This window comes from Rhipicephalus microplus, chromosome X, assembly GCF_043290135.1.
Source record: "Rhipicephalus microplus isolate Deutch F79 chromosome X, USDA_Rmic, whole genome shotgun sequence".
In the NCBI taxonomy this organism is placed as follows: Eukaryota; Metazoa; Arthropoda; class Arachnida; order Ixodida; family Ixodidae; genus Rhipicephalus; species Rhipicephalus microplus.
Window position 1 is genome coordinate 343527950 of NC_134710.1, and position 13501 is coordinate 343541450.

General features: G+C 43.2%; 1 protein-coding gene across 1 annotated transcript; it reads right to left on the bottom strand.

The window, feature by feature from the left end:
- Window positions 1–516: 516 nt before the first annotated feature.
- On the bottom strand, window positions 517–5982 carry LOC119162021 (uncharacterized). Its single transcript, XM_075879806.1, has 3 exons — window positions 5875–5982; window positions 1143–1804; window positions 517–641 (listed from the first exon to the last, which is right to left on the bottom strand). The coding sequence occupies exons 1-2, from the start codon at window positions 5878–5880 to the stop codon at window positions 1145–1147; spliced, it is 666 nt and encodes a 221-aa protein (XP_075735921.1). The 5' UTR covers window positions 5881–5982; the 3' UTR covers window positions 517–641; window positions 1143–1144.
- Window positions 5983–13501: the final 7519 nt, after the last annotated feature.

The following is a 13501-nucleotide window of genomic DNA, read 5'->3' on the forward strand; positions in this document are numbered from 1 at the left end:
ACAGCTGTCGCTGCACTCTATCACTTACTTTTTTTTAAACCTAATGACAGCAACACAATCTCGTTTCAATATCAGGAGCTACTCTATTTGCGCAACTGGAACATCGCGTTCATCTCTATGTCATCTGAGTTGAAAATAGCCCCACTGACACTCTCATCGCATACTGCAGAGGAATGAGTGCGAGCTTCTTTTCTTATACCAAATAAAAGTATTTACGCCTTCCAAAGCTCAACCTAAGACAGTCCACAAATAATTGAAGCACTTTTTCATCGCAATTTTCAGCAGTCATTTCAGCATGACATCACGTAAGGCATAATGTAATCTAACGCAAGCGACTTTGTTTCAGTCCACCCACTTCTGCCCTCCACCCAATAAAATGCTTATTGAAACATGTATACCTTCATTATTCGTAAAGGCTCATTCCGTATTCAAGAAAATTCAATAAGAGATGGCGATTCCTATGATAAGCTTTTTCGAGTATGAAATTTATGAAAATATGTGACAAGAAAACTGAACAAGCGTGTGGTTTTTTTTTTTTGTGCTGCAACATTTATTGCACAACAAAACAGTTGAATGTCCATCGGTGTTCGTGAGGGAAAACAGATGTGTTGCCAAGATCGAGAAGGGTCCGAGCGTCGTTTCTGAAAAGATAAAACACAAAACCCCGGACTCAGTAAGCCATCTTGATGCAAGAAGTGACCCAAAAGAGGATATTTCATGGGCAACATTCTCCTCTGAAGAACCCACAAAAGTTAACAGTCACTGATCTCTTTACCTCAGGGTGTAAAAAATTCATGCTTTTCACGATAACCTACCCTAGCAAGGTGAACCTCGAAGCGATCTGAAATAAAGTATATGGGTATTTCCTTGTAGGGTAATCCTAAATAAATAATAAGCAAGGTATATAAAAAATAAACAATTGCATTTCCAGATAGGCCAAACTCCCAAACTTAGTCCTTATAGTTTGAAACTTCGTTTAACCTCACTATTGGTTTCCGCCGGCAATAAAATTGTAGTGTTAGTGTTATATCTCTGTGCGAATTTCGTTGTTTCGCAATATAAACTAAGGTACTTTTTTTCTTTAAATTCACTCTATCAGTCGCAAAGACGTTCCGACGACTAGCGATTCCGCAGCTGCTCACCTTTAGCCGTGAATGCCATATCCAACTCCACCGAAGCCCCCAGCGGCTCCATGGAGGCTCTTGCCAAATCCAGCCTGTTGTCCAGCTGCACCATTGACGTATCCCGTTAATCCCTGCTGGTGGCCAGTGCCGAAAGTCTTTGTATCGCTAGCAGAGAAGCCAGAGGTGTAGCTGTAGCCCTGCTGGCTGTTGTAAGCCTGCACGTTCCTGTGGATGGTACCTCCAGCGTACCTTCCCGAGCCCTGGGCATGGCCAGCGGCTCCCTTCTGGAAGCCGGCTTGATCGCCACCGGCAACAGCTCCGTGTGCAGCTCCGTAACCATCTTCGTAACCACCTCCGAAACCAACTCCAATGTAACCGGGTTCTCCGAGACTTACTGGAACGACTGCCGGCGCATATACTTCAGGTCCAACTACGCCCACAGGAGCAACCACACCTGAACCAACTACGCCAGCAGGTCCCCCGTAGCCGGACGCGACGACACCGGAACCAACGGTTCCAAGGAGAGCCGGATTACCAGCGCCGACCAGTCTTTGGCCATAGCCATCATATACAATGAGACCCGGACCTCCAAGAAGACCGCCACGGCCTTCAACGTCCTCTTTTTCTTTTTTGGCAGTAGCCGAGCAAGCCAGGAGGGTGAAGACGGTTACAACGAACAGCTGTCACGTGAGAGATAAACATATGCAAGGCGCAGTGAGAACGATGTTTTATGTTAGAAGTCCACTGTGCATTTATTTTATGTTAGAAGCCCATTGTGCACCTCTCTCGTTGTGCATTTACGTGACATTGAACGTGCTTATTCAGATTCTCCCCGTACCCTCTTGTGCAGATTCAGGAAAGAGTGGTTACTTAGGTCTGGTAGGTAGAACCTTACTTCAGCAATAACAAAACATTTATAACTTGTTTTGTTTCTTGATTCCTTTCTTTTTCCAACAGACTAAAAGATGTGTTTTTCACTGATGTAAAACGTTCATAAATATGACAAGAAATAATGCTTTTTAAGGACATCCAACCAGGAAGCTCACTGCGACAGCCTCTATGAAACCAGTAATATTTATGAAGCCATAACTGTTTATTACTGCATTCGTATCAGAAGAGAAGGGATGAGATGAATGCAAGGGATTCGATAGGTTATTGTTAAAACTTAGGTTAGCCCAGCCATAACGTTATTTTCGTCCACATCAGGTTCAGGAATGGGTTTACGTCATTAACAAATGATTCATGATCGAAAATTTGAGCGATGTCAGTAGGCAGAACGTACCATGAACAAATGGCGATGAGAAGTGGCGACTGATAGAACAAATTTTTGTGAGCGAAAATGGGTTCAATTTTATGCTGGTGGTATAGTCGTGAAGATATATGTCCAGCTGGCCTGATATTGACATATTGTTGGATGACTGTAGTGTAACTTATCAAAGAAACACAACAGTGTCAGCATCCTAGGCTTTCTTAATGAGGCTAAGTTGAGTGAAGATTTAGTGCCAGTTACGCTTGACGTGCGTAAGTAGTTTTCTTTAGATAAAACGGGCAGCCTTATTTTAGACAGACTCTAGCTTTTGTATGAGGTAGGCCTGATGTGGATTTCAGATTAAGGAGGCGTATTCTATTTGTGGGCGTACTAGGGTCTTATAAGCGATGAGTTTAGTCTCGGAGTTCACCATATGCATATTTCGCTTAATGAAGCCAAGAGATCTGGATGCTTTGCTAACAATTGTGTCTATATGAGCGTTCCATGACAGGTCTGATGATAAATAAACACCAAGGTTCTTAGTTGCGGATACAGATTCTATGGGCACGTTGCTCATTGTGTAGCTGTATAACACCGGGTTTACCAACGTTCTGAACCTGCTAGCTTTTGTTTTATTCACGTTAACTTCCATTTGGCAAACAATGCACCAATTACTCATATTTGCTAGGTCACACTCAATGTAGCAGGCATCCTGAGGGATAGTAAATTGTCGGTAAATCACGCAGTCGTTAGCAAATAATCTTACTGTGGAATCCATACCATTACTGACATAGTTAATATAAACCAAGAACAAAATAGTCCCGAGCGCAGAGCCCTGCGGTACGCCATATTTGACGCGCATTATCGTAGGTGAATGGTCATTAACAAAGACGAACTGGAACCGGTTAGCTAAGAAGTTTGTAATGAACTTAAGAATTTTTGTATTTACGTTGAAACCTGTAAGTTTATGAACAAGCTGCAAGTGAGGGACCTTTACAAATGCCTTCTCAAAATCAACAAATATGGCGTCAGTTTGATGCATGCAGTGAATAGAGCCAAGCAAGTCATTCATTAATTCATTTGAACAGTTGCGTTTCACGAGAACGACCATGGGGAAAACCATGTTGGTTGATAAAGAAGAAGTTATGTTCCGTAAGAAGCTTGTTTACAGCGGATAAAATTATATGTTCCGAGAGTTTGCAACATGTGCTAGTTAAAAAAATCGGTCTGTAATTGGATGGGTTACATGGGTCACCAGATTTAAATATGAGAATTACGCGAGCTTCCTTCCCATCATCTGAGACGCATCCCGTGTCAATAGACTGCTAAAAAAGTGTACCTGAAATCTTGCATATGGCAGGTTTTGACATTTGGAGAAGCTAAGGGCAGATCCCATCAGGATCAGGAGCCGAGTTAGTTGGAAGACGATTGATGCAGGACTATGTCCCTTTCGGAGTGATATTTAAGTCACGCATGCTTGAATGCAGAAGAGGGACCTGAATATTACTTGAAACAGGGGTCTCATCCGTGAATACCGACGAAAAAACTCATTGAATTCTACAGCGACACGTGCCGGAGGAAGGATTATACCATCCTTGGATAATGAAACCGTCGAATTTGATGCGTAATTGGGGTTAAGAACTTTTGAAACCTTTTTCGTGTCACTGCGAAGCATGTTTGAAATGTCGTGGCTAAAGAATTTATCTTTCGCTCTTGTTATCTCGGTTTTGCATAAGTGTGCATGCTCACGATATAGTCTCCAATCTTTCTCAGATGCCGATAGTTTGGCTTTCAAGTATAAACGTTTCTCTTTGTTTATAGTGCATTTTACATGCTTCGTAACCAAGCGCTTTGCATACTGGTCCTTACTTTAACTCTAGGGATGTGCTTTTCTTTTAGTGTGATCATTTCGTCACGAAGGAGTGTCCAGTTTGTATTGGGGTCATGGTGATGAAATGATTGTAAAAGTTCCATAAAAAATACAAACATATTTGTGACAAGCCCATCTACAATCGCTCGAGTATAATCAAATATTACTTTCTTTATCTTTTCACGCTTTTTGACAGTGAATATGACTTCACCATGCTAAATATTATTGCCACTGAAACCGTCCAGAACATTCACCGAAACATTATTCGGTTCCGTAGTTAATATAAGGTCTAAAACCGAATTCACCTGATTGGGAACAGAAACCACTTGGTGCAAATCAAACGACGCGAGCACATCAAGAAAATGTTGACATTCACCTTTTCCTGTGCCAGTCAGAGGGTCTGCATAATTGCCACTCAATATTCGGATAATTGAAATCGCCGGCAAGAAATGTCGGCGATGTTGGGTATATACTTTAAACAAAAGCCGAAGACTCATTTAGGTAATCGGGAAATTTGGGGGATGAATTAGGTATCCCAATCACGCATACCCCAATGACGCAGGTATTCCGAATAGGCAGACAAAGTGCAATCTACAAGATTTCGAGGCAAGAATTAGTCTCAATAACGCGAGCTTCTAATACAGCTTTTACAGCGACCAACACACCACCCGCTCTCGATTCTTCCATACAACTTTTCTAAACAACAAAAATTCACGAGAAAAGGACAATTGATGACCAGAAAGTTCATGTGTCAACAACGTTAAAGTGCCAAGAACTATGTCTGCCGAACATGATTCTACATACAAACACAGGTGATCTTGCTTTAGAAAGATACTGCGAAAGTTTGACACAAAAATGGACAGATGCATATCACAGTGTTCATGCTTCCGTCACTACGTTTTCGCGGGGCCTTGACGCTTCGGCAGGGTAGTTGCTTCGTTAAAAGTATGATCCAAAACATACTATAACCAAAAGAACAAGCCCTCAAACTTCCCTTTTTTTCAAACAGTGAATTCTTTGAGAGACAGTTTTAACATTGACCATGATATACCCAGTTAGGGAGTGAAGCATCTGGCGCAATGGAAGAGTTGCCCCATGGTGACATGGTTAAATTGAACCCAGGCCTGTGAAGTGACACCTGAAAAGCGTTAAACTGGCTTTCAAACAAGCAGTTACTAGACTGTGTTTACTTCAGCCATCATGTTCTACGCCAGCGCCACGGTGCAGTTCAGGTGCCATTTTCATCTCGGAACTCGTATTAGCCATGACTGTACACATGCAGCTAGCCTATAATCGGCACCACTTCATTCACCTGCAACTAACAGCAAAGATCCCACGATCATGCATCCATACCTGCACTCACAGAAAAGTAGAAACGTTAGTTAACCTGACCATGAAAAGGCATTTTCATCAGAACGGATACGTCATGCAAAGTGACTGTCAACAGAGAGTGGAAAACATTTCAGGTTGTTTACATCAAGTCTCTCTTGACATTCCTAAACAATGAGGTCATGCTGTAACTTGTCCAGATGTAGTTTTGTGCTAGTTACGTAATATTGGCAGTAAAACAGTGCTAGCAAAAACAACAAACTAGATGATAATAAAACACAAAATCTATGTTTTCATGATACCTTCATAATCTTGCTCGAAAAGAAATGCCAGAGATGAAGAGTGGTTTTTTCGTGACTAACAACGCTCGGATCTTCTTCCCGATCTGTGGTGGTTATATGCCAAACGGGTCCTTTTATACAAATCCTAGTATCTCCCGGCCTTTAGTAAGAGCGTACTAACGCTGAAGTATAAGTCAGAAGCACCTCATCGCCCCTCTGGTCCGCCGTTAGAAGCCAGAAGCCTCATTGAAGGGGCACCCCACCTTAACCTCATCGTGCCCCCCCCCCCGTAGGCTCTCCTTTACCAGAAAAAATAGATAACATGAAACAACTAGGAGATTTATTTATCTGCCCATCTCTTACCATAACACTCTACCTTCATTTTTGAACAGAACGTAAAAAATATAGCAAATCGGGGTGCATCTGCTTTATTTAGCACACCCCCTGCGCTTCATGGTGACCTCGTATGCCCCTGCAGGGCGAGGCTTTAGAAAACCTACAGATCGGGGAAGGGGAGCGTCTGAACGTGTCCTGGCAGCACTACGATTGCCGCGCGTGGTCCGTGGGCTGAACTCGGCCTACGGCCCCAGTTAAAACCAGCATAAAGATGAAACACGGCGTGATGGTGGGTATATTCTCTCTTGTCTTTTCCTGGCAGCAAGCCGTGTGAGAGAGGATGTCGTGCTTTGAACCACACGAAGGAGTTATTGGTCCTAGGAACCGGTTTCTAGGTTATTCACTCGCCCCAGCGATTGCACCTTGATTAAGACTAAGTGAAAATAAGCATTTCAGACAATCGCAAGCACTCACAGTGCGTAACCATGTGCTTTTGGGAACCCCTTCTTTTCTGTAGTGAAGATGGAGATTGTTGGTGGATAGTACAGCTTGGACTAAGCGACAAAGAGAAGAGTTGAGCGATGGTGATGTTTCTCGTTACATTTGAAGTGTCCATTAGATATTTTCCCTAACCTATAAGAGTTATCCACCAATGGACAAGAAGCGTTGTTCTTGCCGGGGGTACAGATGTGCACAACTCAACAAGTAGCGACACTTAATAAAATCGGTAAAGACCAATATGTCCTTATCTCTGCATGACGTTTGAAATCTCAGATATAGTAGCCTTATTGCGATGAAGTTGAAGAAAAGAAGCAACCATTGCAAAAACAGCAATGCGTAGCAGCAATGTGTAGATAGCTGGGCCAGTTGGTATGTGTCTATAGTAGCCACAAGCGTGAAAAACAATTAGGGCACAGAGTAAGAAAAGACAAGAACAAGCACTGACTTTCACCTAAGATTTTTATCAGAAGAGAGATATATATACCTACAGCTATACCGACCAGAAAATACATGCGGAAAAACATTAGACGACCCTTAAGCTTCACCTTTAAGTGTGGAACGCGATTGCGATGTCCTGTCCTTATAGCGTGCTTCAACCACATAGTGCATACGTTTCGTTGTATGTTGTAACTTGAGAAGAGTAAATTGCGAATTACTACAGTGTAGCAAGATGGCAAGTTGGGCCAGTTGGATCACGTTCATAATTGAAAATTCTGTTAAAGTGCACTAGAAAACAGATGGACAGAAGATGCTGACAAGGACAGCGCTTGCTCTCAAAACTGAAGAGTTTGTTTGTAAGAACAAGAATTTAGAGCGCATACATGGTCTTTCGCGCATGCGCATCAGAACAGGGCGCAACAGAAACCTCTCGTGTTGGGATTACAAAAGCTGTCTTTATTATGCGTCATTTGTTATATTTTGCAAGCACTAGGTGTCGAGATATGCGTATTCTTTATCATGCAGCACAATCGTAGCTTGGCTATCGCAGTCATGTCTCCTCTTTCGGATGTGGTAAGATTCCACTGTCTCACGTGTTAGTCGATTCCTGTGTCGAAATAATATTTCTGTTTAAACATAGGGTATCATTCGCAGTTTTTAAAGTGATCTGCAAGATGACCGTTGCCTGATGCCTTAACAGATGTGCGATGTTCTCTAAGGTGGTCTTACCACATCCGAAAGAGGGGACATGACTGTATTAGCCAAGCTACGATTGTGTTGCATGATAAATAAAAAATAAAAAAATGGCAGCATATCCACGAAGTGAATGAGGGGGAGTGGGGCGAAGCATTCGCCCGTCCATTCGTTCTTGCTTCCGTCCGTTCCTGCGTACGTCTGTGTGACCGTCAAATGCGTCCATCCACCCGTTCGTGCGTGCGTCTGTTCGTGCGTCCGTCCCGGCGTTCGTCCATGCATCCACGCCTGCGTCCATTCATGCATTCATCCATGCATCTGTCTGTGTGTCCGTTCGTCCATATATTCAGCACTCCAAGTACCACCATCTCGCATCTTTTCATCATATATTCTCCATATAGAAGCACCGCCATCCAGCGGACATTTCAAGGACTAAACCGGAGGTGGCACATGCACACTTTCTTACGGCTTGCGCTTCGGGTTTACTTCCCACCTTTAACCACCTCGAGTTCATGGTATATACTAGTTCACTGTATTCATGGCTATGCGGCCCAACGCTCGCTAAACCTTTCTAAAACGAAGGAGGTTACACCCCGCGAGTATAACGTAGCAACCCTTTCTTGTCAGATCGTGCTCAATGTACATGCCAATAGCTGCTAATGGGGATTGCAGCGTGCCAGTTACCTAAAGGCCGAATGCTCCTGTCTCTCATTCCCCCTTATCAGCCATTAACATGTGCATTGAGCGCTATCTTTTATTCTTCAATAACGCACAGCAGAAATCTCTCACCGGAAACACCTTGGAGGTCAAAATCGTAAGGACCGCTATTTCGGGTATGTGCCACTGGTGGTTACGTACTACGAGGGACGCACAAGCCACGCCATAAGGAGCTTCGCCCCTAATACGTGCACATCAACACCTAGTACTTCATGTCAGGATAATTTTATGCCAGGAAAATTTTCGATGACAACCAACGACAATGATACCGACGCGGAAATTCCAGCGAGAGGAGCAGCTATTCCACGCTGTCGCGTTAAAATTCACACCCTATATTGTTGAACGACAATCCCACACCCACAGCACATATTTCATGTTGCAGCAAGATACAAGATTTCTTTATGATGTAGCATCTCCGGCTACAACGCGTGATCAGTGTCAGTCACGTCTTTTGCCGTAACTACCGAAAAAGGAAAAGGAAAGAGCGAACAATAATGTAAAAGACATCGAGGAAAAAATAAATGGTTCACCGCTAACCCAAAGTGGGCGGCTTCTGTCGCCTTCCTTGAAGGACGAATTCTGCTCAATTTTTTCAAATTTTCGAGTTTGCATGGGTGCCACTTTTATTATTTTCATTTATTCCAAGCAACACTTTATTGGTCTTCCATGCTTAATTTTTACTGTTTACAATTGCTGATGTGTTTGCATTCTGTAAATATTTTATACCTTCTAAAAATCAAGTCTTACCCTGATGTGGCAGGAGCAATTACGATTGGAGTTGGCTGTTCGCATGATGGCAACAAAGCGAGACAAGCAGCTGAAAAAAAAAATAGGCACGTTGCCTCCGTAATCAGTGCACACAAGCTTCAGTTGTGGACGGTCATGAAGTAGCCACACCTGCCCACGATGCGCTAGTTCGCGGAATGCACAAAACGAGCGGACGAGCAATTTAGCCACGGGCGATAGTCGAAAGTGAGTAGCAATTAATACTGCCCACAGCACTTACGAGAAGGACCACGGTGTAGCCTGTTTCCGTTCAAGGCCGTCCCTCAAGGTCATTACCTACGATTACTCGCCTCTGACTCAACGTTGAAAGACGGCATGTTTGTACAGCTGGAGTCGCTCGTGAGCTTTCGAGCTCACATGCACGTGGATAAGAGTAAGGCGCGTGAAAACTCTCGGGGTTCCTAGCATGAGTATGTACAAACTGTGGCCTCGTCTTGTTTGTTAGGACAAAGCCTGAACACTTGTCATTGTTAATGAGGCCTTAGATTATACATAACAAGTTCAACGGCACCAAATGCTAACCAGTTTGCTATTGTATATGTGCATTGTCCACCGTATGGTCCAGTGATATTGTAATTATATTTGAATCATGAGCGTAGCACAAGTATTAATTATGTATGAGGGCTATTGCAGCTACCCTTTACAATACAACAACCCAAACATTTCCCAAGAGTGTCAATGAGTACATCAATCTCTCTCAACCGATACTGTATGATGAATAAACAGAAAACCCCGCCCTTATGGTCTAGTGGCTACGGTACTCGGCTGCTGACCTGCAGGTCATGGGATCAAATCCCAGCTGCGGCAGCTGCATTTTCGGTGGAGGCTAAACTGCTGCAGGCTCGTGTACTCAGATTTGGGTGCACGTTAAAGAACCCCAAGTGGTCGAAATTTCTAGATCCCTCCACTACGGCGTCTCCCATAATCATATGGTGGTTTTGGGACGTTAAACTCTACATATCAATCAACTAAAGAGAAAGTAACGGTTTAACTGTGTGTCTGATTCTTGCAAGTACGCTTGAACCACTGAAAAAATTTCACCTCATATATGCTGTATAACTCAATCGAAAATCTAGTTTAGACAATTTAATGAACTCGTCAATATCATCCTGTACTTCATTGTGAGATCTGCATTTAAGAAGTACCCATGAGCCCGCGTTTTATGGACTAGCTTTTACAAGGTAGCGTTAAAAAGCTCCTTACGAGAGAATTCTGGAGTGTACGTCGGCTTCATCCTTGGTTATTCAACAATGGGTGTTGCTATGAGCGACAACCAATGTACATGCAAATAAATTAATGCGAATCGCTCAGGTCTCTTGTTTTGTAAGTAGCTGTTCTAACATAGAGCTATGCCATTGATTTAAACAAAGTAAGAAAAACAATACCTACACGAATGCCTTTTGGTGTGAGAAGTCATCTTAACGCATGGTAAATGCGCAAAAATTGTGAAGTTGCGTGAAAAAAGCGTTGAATAGCACCAGGCTTCAAGACATCTAAATATTCTATGCGCCAACTACACAGTTCCTAAAAATAATTAACCATCAGCATCCGTAAGAGCAGCAGGAAAGGGTGAAAATGCGTGTTGCCTTACGGACGTGTAGTACCGATTCGCAAAAGAAACAATTATAGCGTAGTCGGCATTTGGCAAATCTACATAGTGTAGGCATTCTAAGATCATTTGAAACCACCAATGTTACGTGCACACTCGTTTATTTCTTTGCGACATGGTTGGGGTGTCTACAAAGAAGCGAAGCAGGGCTAGCGCTTGAGACGGCGATGCGAGCGGCACACAATTGTGCTATCGCTTTCTACCCTTGGAAACTGAGCTCCTGATTGCTCCAAATTTTATGTGCTTGTGATTTACTGTTTTTCTGAAAATGCAAAACGTAAGGGCGCTCGCCAGCTTTACTTTGTTTTACACGCGAGCTATTGGGGATTGGGAATATGTGGGTTCGACAAGTGATTGGGGTTCTGATACCAGCAAAATCAGAGCCGGTACCGGCGAACGACTATAGTCTCCAATGTGACTTGAAACAATAAAACAAGCTACGTAGTCACCAATTCTGCGCATCTTTACCCTTCATTTTCCTTTGTACTAGTACGACTATAGAAGACAGAGAGACAGACGTCAGCTCGACAATGTTTTATTGATTGTTTGTTTGTTTGTTTGTTTGTTTGTATCCTCTAATCCATGGCTCGTACCCACTTTGGGGGATTGGCCAAGAGAACATATAGTCTCATACGGACGATAACTGCATTATTGCTTACAACGAAAAAAAAAGGGGGGGGGAGTTGTATAGTGAAGACAGTGTGTTAAAAAAAAAGAAAGAAACCAAAGATTTAGATAGTGAGAAAAAAGAATCAACAACAAAGTAGACACTAATAGCTACAACTTGATTTTGGGAGCCGACCAGACAGCTGGTTTTGCCAAACCTGATTAATTTGGTATGTCACGAATTTATCCAGAATTGAAAATTACTTTTCGACCCGTTTTTTGAGTATCTGTTAACGTGGGCCTAATGTTGAAAAACGTTTAGAGTCTTGAATAAAATTACACACCGCATCGAATGCATCTCTGTGGCAATTTCCCAAAACAGAGGCACCAAAACTTAGAACATTTTCTGTGGTTAAATTTAAACCTAGCTTCACAAATGGAATATCTAAAAGTTGTTTCCTAATTATTGAGGGAATGCAACTTCTTCTTTCTTCTCCTATAGCAGCTCTGTCTTAAGCACGCGTCACACGTGCACTACGCCACATCTTTCTATTCAGTTTTAACGCGAAAGCGTTAAAGAACTCGTTTCGCAGAAATTCCGGTGTCGGCGCCGCTGTTGGCGTCAGTGGTTGTGGGAAAAACATCATCATCTTATTCGTGACCAGAAATTGAAAACGATGCAAATCGAACCAGGGTTGTTGGAGTATAAGAAGGAATCAAACCCACGTCGTGTGCGTTGCACGCGGACACTCTTCCACACCGCCACGCCTCCGCTTGTGGAAACCGTGAAAAGAACTTCCTCTGCTTTGAAATGCATTGAAAGTAGCTATCATGTTTAAAAAACACACACGTCCTGTATACATGATTCACAATGCAACATAAAATATTGCAGCAATAATGCGTGGTACAAGCGTTCTTTGCCAATGGGGGTCAGAATCTGTCGATGCAAATGCAGATGTACATCTTAACTTTGTGGCTCACACCCACTATTGGAAATTCGCCAAGAATTGGGTAGCTTGAAGGGCCGCTCACCAGGCTCCCAAAATACAAAAAAAAGCGCAATATTCGTTCCTGATATTTGTCGTCTTTCTTGTCACACTACTGTGACGTAGACAGTAGTTCCCGTGACGTCCACAGCGTACATGCTCTCGATTTGTTGATACATGCGAAATATCACGTGTGATTTGTCTCCTGCGCTGCTTTGCCATGCAGCCGCCCATCCGTTCTTCTTCGTCTCGCATCAATATCGTGCGCAATCAACCGATCAAACTTCATTTATTGTGTTTACAACTGCGCAAGCCGCGATAACAGCGTGCAGCCGAGAAGCGCGGAATCCTGATGGGCTCTAGCACTTGGTGCTGATAATGTTCACGTGCATTCAATAAACCTTGTGTATGAAGGGGGGAGGAAAAAACAAAATCACCCCCTCGTCTTTAAACATGGGGTGGTGAGTGGTCACCTACTCAAATATATATATATATATATATATATATATATATATATATATATATATATATATATATATATATATATATATATATATATATATATATATATATATATATATATATATATATATTGTGAGCGCTGATTGTGTTGCTCATCATTTTCACTTTCACCTGCGCATACAAAGCACCGTGATCATCATCATCGGAGCGGCTCGCTGCTTGTTCGGTTGCTGGCTCGCGCGTCTGGGTTGACAATAAAACGGTCGCTCCTTCGTACCTGACGTCGTCTCACAAGTGGTGGAGCGTGCTGTGATTCCCAAGTCCTCGTGCACTACCGGTCACCCCTGGAGCTCCGATCAGGTCGACGGCTGTGCTTGCCAACAGTGATGGCGCAAAACGACCCACCCCCTACCGCCTTCTTCGCACCACCCGCTCAGCCTGCTGGGCCTCACCACACCGTGAGTACCTCGCAACGAGACCCTCCAGTGTTTTCTGGCCTTCGCGGTGAGGACGT